Source organism: Eurypyga helias, unplaced genomic scaffold, assembly GCF_000690775.1.
Source record: "Eurypyga helias isolate BGI_N326 unplaced genomic scaffold, ASM69077v1 scaffold8551, whole genome shotgun sequence".
NCBI lineage: Eukaryota > Metazoa > Chordata > Aves > Eurypygiformes > Eurypygidae > Eurypyga > Eurypyga helias.
This window is the reverse complement of record NW_010228950.1, coordinates 17,576-31,320: the sequence shown is the minus strand read 5'-3', so window position 1 is coordinate 31,320 and position 13,745 is coordinate 17,576. Positions and strand designations below refer to the sequence as shown.

At 51.4% G+C, this 13,745-nt stretch overlaps 1 protein-coding gene across 1 annotated transcript in view; it reads right to left on the bottom strand.

Annotated features, from left to right (window-relative positions):
* Positions 1-12,867, bottom strand: part of LOC104516020 (protein phosphatase Slingshot homolog 1-like) — an 18,688-nt gene extending 5,821 nt beyond the window's left edge. The window contains 10 exon segments of the mRNA XM_010160215.1: positions 395-441; positions 1,556-1,684; positions 3,033-3,126; positions 3,367-3,561; positions 4,826-4,891; positions 5,309-5,377; positions 7,505-7,626; positions 8,194-8,258; positions 10,039-10,142; positions 12,791-12,867. Coding sequence (XP_010158517.1) covers positions 395-441; positions 1,556-1,684; positions 3,033-3,126; positions 3,367-3,561; positions 4,826-4,891; positions 5,309-5,377; positions 7,505-7,626; positions 8,194-8,258; positions 10,039-10,123 — 872 coding nt within the window. The 5' untranslated portion in view covers positions 10,124-10,142; positions 12,791-12,867.
* Between the last annotated feature and the right edge of the window lie 878 nt (positions 12,868-13,745).

Genomic DNA, 13,745 nt, shown 5'->3' with positions numbered 1-13,745 from the left:
GTGTCCAAGGCCAGGCTGGATGAGGCTTGGAGCAACCTGGTCTAGTGGAAGGTGTCCCTGCCCATGGCAGGGGGGTTGGAACTACATGTGCTTTAAGATCCCTTCCAACCCAAACCATTCTGGGATTCTATGATCAAGATGTACTTCAAAAACGCAGTTTTGTTATTTCTACTCTGAGTGTGATTGATAGAAATGAGGTAGGAAAGATTTCTCGACCAAGCTCTTGACGGGAAGTTACCCCCATCGTTACCTGTTACCATTGGGAACAGGCCCAAACTCATCCCTACAGCCTGCAAACGCCGTGCGTCGTCCCAGGAGACCTGAACACAAGTTAAAGGCGAAGGACTGGAGGGTTCACAGTCTAAGGCTGGTGGTTGAAAGGTGCGGTACTCACCCCGAGCCCTGCAGCTCCTCGAGGTTGGAGGCGTTCCACTCGGACCCCTGCAATGGCCACAAAACACGTTTCAGAGGAGCCCAAGACCCTCCCCCTTTCCTAAGGGTCTGCAATCCCCCAGCCTCACTGAAATGTTGGTAAAAGCCTCTGAAACAGCAACACGGCACCGCTGTGTCTCGGCAGAGATGTCCTGGCCCCTCTCCCCGGTCTCTGCCTGTTCAGGATAAGGGTGTTTCCTCCTCACCTGAGGAGCGAGTTCTGGGGAGCATGTGACAGCGCATCCCACGTCACTGCCCCCTGCCACGTTTTTAACCACAGTGATAAACAGTGCAGGGAAAGAAAGTGCTCACGTGTGGCATGACTGGGACCACGGGTATATGAGGAGTAAGGCAAATCCTGGAAGTTATGGGGATGGTCACACCGTGAATCCCCCCCATACTTGCAAAACAGAAAGCCACAAAGGGTTTAAAAAGCAGTTTTTGCCCCCAAAACATGAGCACTTCCTCTGACTCTCTCCAGAAGATTAAAAGCCAGACCCAAGCGTAACGGGCACAGACGTGTTCATCCCAAGCAAGTCTTTGTTCGAGATGGCAGTGCCTGGTTTTGCCTGGAGTACCATCTAGTGGCAAAGGATTGGATGGAAACACGCACCATCGGGAACAGCGCATCTTGTGCGCCGTTCTTTACGTGCTTGCGGCCGCGCACACAGAGCTTCAGGGGCTCAGCTGAGCAAAGCAAGAGTGACCCTACCCAACGAGCAAACGGCTGTCACGGGGGCAGCAGCCACAGCCAGACCCTTTCTTTGTCACCAAAGAAAATCTCCCTTGCTAGAATCAGAAAATGAACATGCACAGGGAGAACTTGAGCTGTGCCGGGGTATGTCCTGAAAGAGGATCAACCTCTAGGAAAGGGCTGTGGTATCAGGGACCAGAAACAAGAATGCAGCTAGAAAAAAGGGTTTCACTACTGCGGGTTTTTACAGGCAACATGGGTCCTGGAGTGAAGTCTGCACATAGGGCGGGAGAGCAGGCTGTACTCCTTGATTGCGCTGCACAAAAGTCAGCCTGGACACAGGATCCAGCTTCCCCTGAGCCCGGGGACTCGTCAGATCACCCCCACTGAGCCTCCTGCTATCCTGGAACTCCGAAGGTGGCAGCTTACCAGATATAAATGATCAAAAATCAGAGACGGTTTGTCCATCTGGCCCAGGATAAGCAGCATTTCATTGTCTATGAATTCCTTGAATTCCTTCAAGTTGCAATTCATGTGCTTCTCCAGCTCGTTCCGTATCTGCAGAGGAGAAAACAAAAGGATGCCACCTGAAATCACGTCTGTTCAGCAGAAACGTCTGTCGGCACTCCTTCGCCGAACGCTCTTCGGTACTTCACTGCAAACAGCAAGAGGGATTCGACCTTTTGGACAGGAGGAATCTCCCTGCGTGACCTCTCTCCGAGTACCCTAAGCCCCCAGACTGATCTGTAAAGAAAGCTTCAGATAACATCCGAGTGCAAAAAAAATAAGATGTGTTTTGAGGTACCTGCTTCTTAAAAGTAACTGGAGAGATAAAACCCCAGACCTCGGAGAGCAGCTAACAGGAAAAACAAAAGCGAAATCCAATCGAAGCAGGTAGGGAACAGGAGCAGCAGCGCTGGTGAAGAGATTTCCAGCAGCCTCCCTTTCTAACACACAGACAGCCGGTCTCGGGCGGCACCGCAGCACCGGGAAGGTGCCAGCGAGGCAGCGCAGCTCTGCTGAAACCGCCACGGAAAAGGGCCACAGCGAAAGCCAAGCGCCGCGAGCGCGCCGGGTTAAGGACACGTACGCAGACGGACGGGTTCGCAGCTCACGCCTACAACCCGCAACGCTGCTGTCACACGAGAGCGTGCCCGAAGGCTTCAGCGCTGCGCTCGAGGAAGAAGAGCCCTGCAGGAACAGCCTCCCTAGAAAAACAAACAAAAACCCGACCCAAAAAGAACTACTTCCATTTGCTCGGAATAGGTCTGCACTGCGGCTGGAGGTACTTACACCAGCTTCAGCCCTGATTCGCCACCTGCCGTCCCCAGACTCACCAGCAAAGTGCTGTCTGCCAACTCCTCTGACATTTGCTCCGGAACAAAGGAAACAAAACCTTAAAACGATGCCGACAAGGAGAAGGGAAGGCATATGCTTTGCTCTGCCCACAAGCAAGCGGAGATGAGGACGCAACCAAGACGCTGCGAGGCCTCGCGCTACCTGCTGCAGCTCTGGAGAGCGCAGCCTTTGCTTGTGCAACTCACAGGGACACACCGAGGGAACAGGAGGCTGGAAACCCATTCCTTGGACACGCCTACATGCGCTACAACCACCAGCAATGCCAGCATCCCCTCCGCTGCCGCTCCACGGGCAAAAAACAGGGCACTTTGCAGGTGAAAAGTCACATACCTGTTACTAAGGTCTGGAAAAGGTCTGACGGTGGGAGTACCCCGACTTCCCTCCTGGGGAAACGGAGGTGTAGCACAGCCGAAGAGCAGAGCCTTTATGGAACAGTCGGGAATACTCCAAAGCCAGTGACACCAGGTCACCGGTGTCTCTTCACCGGCGCAGCACCCTCTGGAAACTGAGTCTAGCAGGAAGAATAAGCAGGGATTTTGGTATTTACCTCCTTAGAAGTCACATTTTCCAGGTCTTTGCTCATCATGATGCTCCGGAGTTTGGCTTTAATGAGCCGTTCTGTTCGCTCCCTTTCAGTCGGCCTGCAAAGGAGAAGCAGAGGCTGGCTGGGAGCGGGTGGCCAACAGACGGCGCAACTCACGCTGCACAGAGGAGGGGGTAAAGGCTTGTGCTAAAAATAATTTTTACAAGAATAACAGAAGAAAAACATTTGAAGACCTTTACAAAGAGAAGGGAAACAAACCGCTGGAGGAAGGAAAGGGAGAAGGGGAGGTTTCTCTAATGAGCCAAGCCAAATTTTTCTAATAAACTTCAGAACTGACTTGTCAACAAAGAGGGCCGGAGAGTCGGGGCGGGTGGACTCCAGGTCCTGCATCGCATTCCACTCGTTGATGCAGCTCTGGTCGGAGCTGATGCAGCTTTCGTAGTACGTGGCCCAGACCAAAGCCATCCCGCCTGGGAAGTAGTTGTACCTTCTTGCAACTTCACAGGCTTTATGGAGGATCTGTAAAGCAGACCTGCAAGTTCAGAGAACAAATTCGTGCGGATGTGAGCAGCAGGAAGAGACAGAGCGGGATCTGAGAGATTTTTCACAGAGGAAAAAGGTTTTCAGCACCGTTTGTGGCAGTTTGCTTTTCAAGAGCTGCAGATTTATTGCGTCAGAGTTCAGAGAGGGCACAAACTGCACCCTGGAGGCCTTCTCAAGGGCCGGTGCGAGGCAGAGGCCGAAATCTTCTCCTGATTAACAGGCGAGCGCAAGGCACAAGTCGCTCTGGGATCTACTCATGAGCTCACTTGTAAAGCCAGACCAAAGAAAAATAAAGAACGTGGACAACTTTCAAAGCACCTTCAGCGAGGAGTCAAATGCGTATTTACCAGCATTCTTGGCCCCTGACATGCTCCAGGGACAAGGCCCAGATTGGGTCATTTGTTTTTGCAAATTCTAGCGTTACTTTTTCCTTCTTTCCCTCCTCATTTTCTTTTAGGGCTCTGCTCCGAAGATGTCACTGTACTGAATGCATTAACCACATCCAAGGTTGCCAACAGGAGGGGCCGAGTTAACAAATGACAGGAACAGGAGTTTCATATGTTCCTGTACCAAATCATCCCTAGCACGGCATCCTTCTCTACATCTACCTTTTCCCCATCAGATGCCACAAGGAGAGGGATCTCTCCAGGCTCCAACAGGAGCCAGCAAACTGCCCAGGCCAAAAGAGATGCCTTTGTTCCGTGCGGGGCCGGGCAGCAGCCTCTTCCAGGAGGAATTTGCTGGCAGAGCTGCTGCTGATTCAGCCACCTCTGCTTCAGTGTTCTGGAATCCCTGCACATGGGAGGGGTGACAGGAGCTGAAAGGTGAACAGGCACCCGGGGCGGCATGGAAAGTACGCGGCAGGAGCCCCAGCCTGGCCCCAGGAATGAGGCAGGACGCGGGGAATGCCATCAGATTGGCAACGCGTCCCAACACTCCTCCTTCAGCCAGGCAGAAAAACAGGGACAGAGAGGAAAGACTGGGTTTGCAGCCTGATGAATTCAAGTTGGTCTGTCATGTTTATTCATCTCACTGGTACCACTGAGGCACACAGGGTTGCTCTGAACAGCAGCAGATCCTGCTTTTGGATCGGAATTCTCACAGTCCCTACCTGCTGACACGGGGAAGCAGCATCTCTGCTGCAGCTCACCAAACGCCGATTACGGAGAAGGCTAAAATGCAGTCTATTTGTTTTTAATTTTATTCACCAAAACGGCAGTCTCTTTCTCAGTAAAGCTGACGAACACACGTACCACATGGCTTGCACCGACACCGGCTTGAAGATGTGCATTCTCCCTGCAGTGCTCACACTGAAGCCACTAAGAGAGAGGGAAAACAGAGTCACAAATTGCTCCTCTCCCCATCACGAGCTGCGCTCTACGAACAGCTACTGCAAGCAGCTACAGGGGCACTCGCGGGCGAAGAGAATCCGGGATCGCCCGTTTTTCCAACATCCTCCCAAACGAGCACGGCAAGCGGACACCCTTCCCGGCGTAGGCTGCCAGGAATGGGAGCTCCACCCCTCAAAGTGGGATTTCAGAGAACATCCCCCAGGTAGCACAGGTTCCACCGAGCAGTTTGAGGGCAGCAAGGCAAAAACTCACTGTCTGAGTAAGAGGAGTGCAGCCGTGAATCCGAAACCGGAACTTCACTTGCAAGGTGACAGAGAATCTCGCCTAGAGCCGCCCCCAGTAGGGAAGGACATTCACATTTATCCCGTTAACGTGGTTTCTTACCCATCGCCATCAAGGTGGATTTTCGTATCACTCCACAGACGAAGAACCATTCCGATAGTGCAGCTTTTACTGGAAGAGAGATTGTTACACAGCACGGTAAATATAGGCCACAACGCGGTCACGCCAATATCCTAAATTATTAATGCTCCTTAATTTTTAAAATCCTCGAGTCTTGCCCTAGTAATTGGTAGTAATAGCTCAGGCCATCAAACGCGTAAGACACAAGGAGACCGGCGGGTGAAACCTGGGGGTCTACTTGGATATCAGCAGGCTGACTGCTCCACGGAAGCAAGAGTCAAAATTACCAGCTCTCCTCCTCCCCTGCGCAGCCTGCCACAAGCACTGCGGTGTTTGCCCCATCATCCTCCCTGCTCTCACCCTCGGCAGCTCGAGGCGGCTCCCTAGCAGGACAGAAAAGCAGATGTGGGTGACCTGGGTCCCCCAAGAGAGGCCGTGAGCAAGCGCTGGGGGGTGGCAGTGCAGCCACCGGCCCTTTCCGAAGGGGACCCCAGGGGCCTTCCCAAGGATGTGTTGGGTTTTCACTTGATCGCTCTGGCTGGTGGAAAAGACAAAGATGCATTTAATGAGTTTACCTAACCCAAAAGAACATTTGCATTTCGAAGATGCCATCTGGCAAGGAAACCGTACTATAATGGGGGCCAGTAACTTTCAACCGGTAAATAATTAAGCTCCTGAGGTATTAAAGTTTTAAAGGCAATTGGGATGCAAACAGCAACAGCCAGTTAGCAAAGAACATGGGTTTAGGGTGCTTTTTTTTCCCCTTTTCCTTTCTTTTTAAAGCCTTCAGCCACCTTCTGCAGCGGATCAAAGGGTCTGACAGGCTGGTTTGAACACACCTGTGGACAATGTGCGCTTCAGAGCCCCGTGAGAAAAAAAATGCGGCTTTATTAAACATGTCAAAGGACTAAAACCCACAAAAACGCCTGACTAGTCCAACTGTCAGCAGTCAGAACACTTCCAGCTCAGCAGTGACATTTCAGCCCCGACACAGAGAGTCACCCAGTGCAGTCGCTAATGCCAACCGACTTCTTTACGCAAGAGACTTGCCCTTAATTAACAAGAACTCAGGTTTTCATGGGGAGAGTGACCGAAACGGCAGCAAACCTTCCAGTTAGGATGGATCAGTCATCACTTTCCCATCTTTCCTCTTGTCTTACATCAACAGCCAATTGCTGCAAGGTTGCTCCAGCTTCGAACGCGACACAGCAAACACCGACTGCTGTCGCACGCCAGGTGTGCCAGAAGGAAATGCGACGTTAGAACGTCCTCCCTAACGCTAACAGCGGTAATTTAACAGCAGATGCAAGAGGTAGCATCAAAGTCAACTCCAATCTTACCGGGAACGTACAGCTTGGAGTTTCCTTACAGGTCTCAGCACAAAAGCTCCCTCCCTTCCGCTTACAGCAACGGGAATAAGGTTTCCCAAAAAGAAAACCCAAGCCGCACCGGCTGCACCAGCACATCACAGCAGCCTGGTAAATTGTCAGGGAACAGAATCAACAGTCTGGAGGCTCTGACTTCCAACTCCAGCTCTGCCAAACCAGCCCTGTCTCTCCGAGCCAAGAGCTTTTCTGCCTTAGTTGACTCACCCAGAACGGGAATAATGCGAAAGGGTCTGCAACAATGAAATATTTTATTTGCCTTTCAAGAATATTATGTGCTCTTATCAGTCAGACAAAAGAAACAGCTCATTACTGACATATTTATTTGTTGGTTTTGGAGGTACTTTCGCAGTATTGTTTTCTGATGCTATCTGGCAACTAAGCTACTCCCCCAAAACCAGCCCCATTGCATCACACCAACAACAGACTCAAGTCTGGCGGACAGAACAAGTTCCAGTCTCACAAACGTGTCTGCAGGAGCATTTGTAGGGAGCAGACAGCACCCGACCACGGATGAGGTAGACGCCGCAGCCCTACTGATGGATTACACGTGACCGCTTTGCCCATGACTGCCCAAAGGGCGCAGGCATTCCAAGGAGACTGAAAGCTTTCTGGATCAAAACCCACACCCTCGCCCTCATAGCTGGTCAGGAAACTCAACGCTTACATCCCTTCTCTTGCTGGAGTTTGCAGACAGATGAAAACTAACTGCTCGGGGATGGTTTGGTGTTAACAGGCTTTCCACAGACCCCAGCCTGCCTGCTTTCCAAGTCCGGCCTCGCCTTAGACGTACCTCTCCTTGCTGGAGAAATCCACACCCAGCAGAATATTCTCTTCCGTGTCCTGTCGCCCGCTGCTGTACACAACCACCATGTACCGGACTCTGTCTGTCCACACGCTTTCCAAACGGACAGCCTGGAAAAACGTAACCAAGCTCTGCAAACCAGCTTCTGGATCATCGTTGCTTCCATCGCTGCCTAGCTTGTTTTGTTTTTGGTTTTTTTTTTTCCCAGGTGTAACTGTGTCCAAAAGCTTTATTTAGCAGCAGTATGAAAGACCCAGGGGAACAGAGTCTATCTTCCAGCAAGGCTAGCTGCTAGTCTGACCGTTAGCCACGCTGGAGGGAATAACTGACAGAGACTTTTCTGCAGTGACATTCAGAGCTTCTGCAGAATTCCTTAAAAGAAAGCCCAGCCCCATTTGGGTGCAGTTTCAAGACTGACTTAAGATTGTCCGCTACCATCAGCAAGCTCCCGTCTTGTCTCCTGTATCAGCATTGGTCAGGTGACGGGAAAATTAAACACTTTTCGGACAGATCAGCTCCCTGACCCAACTCATCACCGGGACGTAAAAGGAGCAGACAGGGACACACAGTAGGGCTGACAACCAGCACAGCGTTAACCCAGGACTTGCCAGTGCTGTTTGTGAACCTCTATGGGTCTGCTCCACAGGCATCCAGCAGGAAAGTGCACCTTTTCTTACCAGTTTGATCCTGTCCTCACAGCGAAGGAGGTTGATCATCACCTGGAGGTGCTGGGGCAAATCACCTGCAGGGAGAGCAGAGACACAGTCAGAAGGTCTCTCGCCGCACTGAGAACAGGCACAGCCTTGACCTCTAATGAAACGAGACGATTTTAAGTCAAAAAATAGCCTTTAAGGGAGGCCAAATAGCTATGCTGTCCCGGGGAATACTAACGGAAGTGAGCTTCTTGGATAAGCACTATCTGGCTGTAGGAGAACTCGACCTTATGGTATTTGGGAGCTACCAAATTTGGGAGTGGCACAAAGGAGGATACTCTCCCTGTCACGAAACTCGACCTTATGGTATTTGGGAGCGGCACAAAGGAGGATACTCCCCCTGTCACAGCACCTCAGAGAGGACAGAAAGGGGCCCTGGGGACAGGGAAGGAGGAAGCAGGAGGACAAACTCTGGTTAAAAAAGGCACAGGGGAGAAAAGAAAGAGTTTGACTTGTGAAACACACTGGCCCGGTGGGTTCAGCCCCACTGGCCTTGCAGAGGGCGTATCCAAACATGAGAACCTTCCGAGCAGGAAGGGCTGCAGGAACGGCCCGGTTTGGGACACGGATCCCTTCTATCCCAAAGTGCTGTTCCTGCAACGCGTCCCTTAGGCTCTAGAGCAGTTTCTGTTTGGTGAAAGCAAGGGAAAGGAACAAGGAATGCCCAAGAAAACAAAACGGGTTCACATCAAATAACTCAGCAATGCACTCATAGCTTTCCATACCAGATAAAATTCCTTCCGTAGGATGTTTTCTGGGTATATGAAATTGCTGACGATTAAAGAAACCCAAAGCCAAGCTTGGCATTCAAACACCCTCTTTGTGCTTGGAGTGTTTACTAAGCAGCAGTCGCACAGTACCACACTGTGCCTTTCCCACATGCTCCTGCTCCCAAAATGCCCCGATGATCTTCTTTCTTCTTTCCCAGTAATCACTTATTCCGAAACCGTCAAAGACAAAAGACATAAAACCACTGGGTAAGTAGAATCCGCGCTCCTGAACCCCGATTCTGCTTGTCAACCCTCTTCTAGGTTCATACAGCTCTACCCTTTCTTCCCACCAGTTTGGCACTCTGGGGGGGATGGGGGCAGGAAGGACAGGCTGCTCTTAAACCATGATAAACACTCACAGGCCAGATTGGGGTGAGTTAACTGAAAAGGGGATTTTCCTGAAACCAGGAAAGGGGACGTAAGGAGCTAAGAAACGCACATCTATCCAGAGACCCAAATCCTGTTAAAACGATCCTTGCTCTTAGCGGTAGCGTCAAAGACAGCAACAGGTAGTTTCAAAAGAACAAATACTGTCAGCTGAAAGTCCCCAGCTCCCGATTGCTGGACGCTGGGAAGGCACTCGGAGAAGTCCCTGCCGTGCTGAATCAGGACCTCAACAACCACGGAAGAGGTGCTGGAGCACTGGGACTCAGCCCATCCCGTTTTCCTCCCCACAGGCCAAAAGGGAAGGCAAAGATCAAATCACTGAAGGAGAAACAAGTGACATGTCTCATCTGCGGAAAACAGGGATACACGTCCAGTAGGGACGCTCAGCAGGCTTCCCTGGCTAAGGAACGCCACGCTGAATGCCGCAGTGTCTGCAGAGAATAAATTCCTACCCCAGTTCCAGTTCCGAGGTAAAAGTTGAAGCAATTCTCACTAATCACGCGTTCAGGGGGCTGGAAACCTGGTTCCACAAGTCCCACCGTGGCGACCGGAGGAACCACCCACCCCCCAGCGCGTGCCGCCTGCCTGGATGGGATAAGCAGCAAAGCAAGAGGGGGATAAAACGGTTTAATTAGGTGATTTAATCTACTACCTGCATGTTTGTGAGGATGCTGGAGACTTCGCTGGCCCTGGGAGCTGTTTCCTTGTTGTAGGAAAAGGGCTGCGCCTTTCACCATGAAAAAGCTCTCGCTTAGGCTGGAAAACAAACGACAGAGGAAAGTCAGCCGGAAGGAAATAGCAGCAAAAGGCGTGCTCAGATCCATGCACCTGAGGAAGGAAAGGCTCCTCACGGACTGTAGCGGGGGTTTGCCATGAGGTGTTACCAAAGCTCGATCATGCCACTTGCACAGCATGGCTCCAGGATTATTCATGGGTCATCTCCCACCAACATTCTATTACTTGGCCAGTGCAAGAGACACTCGCCCGCGTGGAAGCGACTTAATTTGATTACCAAATTCTGCAACTGAAAACAGGAGAGGGTAAGGCTTTTTCCAGGCTTAGGCCTGTAAAACGACTTCGGAGCAGGCTCAGAGTCAATCAGTTCCTACCAACTTCAGTTCCTGAGATTTCTTTGGCGTGCAAAACCAACATGCGACCGTGAACTGCCTGCAGATTCAGAGGAAGGGAGGGCAGATGTAACCTGCACATCACAAGAAGGGAAACCGCGCTGAAACCTCAGGGGAGAAAAAAACCAACTGACACAACAGCAAAGACTTTGTCCTGGTGTGATACAAGCGTCCTGGGAAAGAGGACGGACGAGGCGGCAGGTCGCGAGCATGCAAGCACGTTAATGGTGTTTCCAGAGTCAAACGGCACCGGACGTAGCTGAAGGGAAGGCTGAACAAACCCATCCCCGCGCAGTAAGCACCAGCACAAGCCCAATCCCACAGCACCGTAACGGCCTGGGGAGCGTTTCCAAAACGGACTGGGACACCAGCGGTGGAGTTGGCACTTCCCACAAGGCTGAGGGTCAGCATCTACCCAGCCACCTTGCAGCTGCCACAGAAACTGCTTACACTGCATTTCCTACACCGCTCCAAACCTCACAGGCGACGTTCCGCGTTACAAAGCCCAATTTTCAGCCGCCCTACGCTTCCAAACATAGATCATCATTAATTACCGTCTGCTACCTACTAAATAGAAATGCTCCATTACGAGACTGGGCTACACGGGAGTTACTTATGCTACAGAAAACGATCCCACGGGAGTTACTACTCCCAGCACTCGTCTATTCCGTACTTTATCCGGTCTCTGCCTTTGGGCAGAAGTGAGCACCAACGCGCCATTCGACCTTCACGTTTTTGTGAAGACAGGCATGAATTTCAAGTCTTTTCAGCTTTTGCTGCAAGTTCAGCTCTTCCCATCTGTGGCAACACAGCCAAGCTTCCCAGGCAAAGCTTCCTCATTTTTCTACTCAATCCTCAAAGTGCACAGTTCCCAGAAAAACCTGGATCGAGTGTAAATTCGAGATTTCGGCTGCTTTTAAAAAGCAAACTAAAATTCTCGCTTAAGTTCCAGGCTCCACAAGTCATAGATCAGGTCAATAAAATGCCAGCAGGACAACAGACCCTAACGAAAGCCGGCTTTTCTCCACGTACGCTCCCCTCAGCATTCCAGCACTCACCGCTCGCTTCGCTAGCAAGCCGTGTCCCAACACGAGCCGCTCGTGATCCGAAACGCCGGCTCTGCTCTGCCCGGCGCGCGCAGTAACAGCGAGAACTCCTGCAAATGGGAATGTGGTTCGTTCCAGAAGCGAGCCAGGAAGAGTCTTGTTTCCTCCTCACACCAGATCTCACAGGAAAGGGTTAAAAAAGGCCAGACGTTACACAAAAGCAGGGACACCAACACACTGCCTGACGGATATTCAGCTGGATAAGGGCTTCACACTCAGCTGTTTTGTCAGCAGGAGGAAGGGGATGGTTAGATAATGCACAGGAAAATAACACACAGTATCCTTGTCCCAAGAATTTTGGGAAATATTCCTTTGGAAAAGCGAGAAAACATCCCAAAGGATATTCTTTTATCCCTAATAAAGTACTGACTGGGATTTCTGCAGCAGGAAGAAACATGGAAGAGACAGAGCTCCTTCCCAAAGGCGTTGGTAACTCCTGCTCTGACGCCTCCTCCCGCTCGACGTTCTCCTCTCCCGCAGCCAGGAAATCTTCCACAATAAAGCAGAACATTCCCACTTGCAGGCAAGCGAGAAAGCTGTGCCGCGGGAGCAGAAAGCGGTTGCAGGGAAAGGACAACCCACGCAGCGAAGTTTTTGCCCCCGTGCGTTCATCTGCGTGGAAACGAGCCGGGAAGCAAAGCCGAAGAACCTGGCGAGAGCAGGATTTCGGCTTTAATTTACACGTTTGTTTCCCAAATTGCACACTAAACCTTACAAGAGGCGGGTGGCCGGGTGTCAGGCAGCCCGCACCCCCCCAGCACTCCCTGAATCCCACATCAGCCCCCGTTCCCGCAGGACCAGCACGGCGCCGGACACGGGTAACGCATCCAAGTGCCTCTGGGATATTTTACAGCGTACCAAAACGGCAGCATCGCCCAACACCACCCCTTATCTCCGCTCTTTGCTCCCAGTCCCTTCGTACAAGCGCTCTGGGAGACAGCTAACAAAGCAGAAGGGATGAAAAGACAAGACACAGTATCCCAACCCAGTTTAAATCCTTTTAAATCCTGCAGTTCCAGTAAACAACTAAACTCCCACCAAAAAAATCTCCTGAAGAACAGCAAAATCCTATCACTGAAGAACATCCCCAACTTTTGACCCCCGCGGCGGCGATCGACGCCCCAGTAAGCAGCATTCGTTAGCAGCATAACAACGAGCGGCTTATACATACTAATCTGGACCGGTTTTCTTTGAACAGCAGAAGCATTGTGCTGGCCCAAGAGCCAGAAAGAAGTCAGTAAATTCGAAAAGATTCATAACTAGCTGTAAAACTCACATCCTTTTGCTTCTAAACCCATAAAAAAAAAAAGGAAAGAAAAGAAGGAAAAGGTCGACCGTATATTCTGCGCGGGGCAGAGAAACCGCGTCCGTCGATGCTGCCCAGGAACTGGATGACTTTTACAGAACGCTCTGTCTTCCACTGATATCCTGGCTTGAAAAAGCACTTGTCCTGACACATCCTGATGAAAGAGAGCCATCCTTTTGCTTCTAAACCCATAAAAAAAAAAAGGAAAGAAAAGAAGGAAAAGGTCGACCGTATATTCTGCGCGGGGCAGAGAAACCGCGTCCGTCGATGCTGCCCAGGAACTGGATGACTTTCACAGAACGCTCTGTCTTCCACTGATATCCTGGCTTGAAAAAGCACTTGTCCTGACACATCCTGATGAAAGAGACCCATTCAAGGGGCGAGGGGGGGGGGAAAAACCCCAGCTGAGGCTCGTCTAATCATTTCCCTCCTCCAGACTTGTTTGTTTGTTTGCTCCGAAGGCAACGCAGCGCCTGTCAGCGCCGCAGAGCCCGGCGCCGTGCAAAGTCCATATTCCCCGAGACAGGACCCGATAACAAGCGTCGTACTGACGCCCGTCCGCTGCTTTGGGGGTGAAAACGCCGCGTGCCACCGCTCTCCTACGGATCCGACCCCGGCATTAGCTGTCACACTGAAATGCTCCTTCACTCAGCGTACAGCAGCCACGGTTTGATTCTCTGAGGGACCCGCAGGGCTCCTACACCACAGAAAAGTCTTTCGGATGGTTCAGTCCGTACCTGTTAGCAGCTGGCTATAACCACAGTCGCTGAAGGCTCGTTTCTTACAGCCCCAACTCACTCCTTCCCTAAGCCCTAACGAC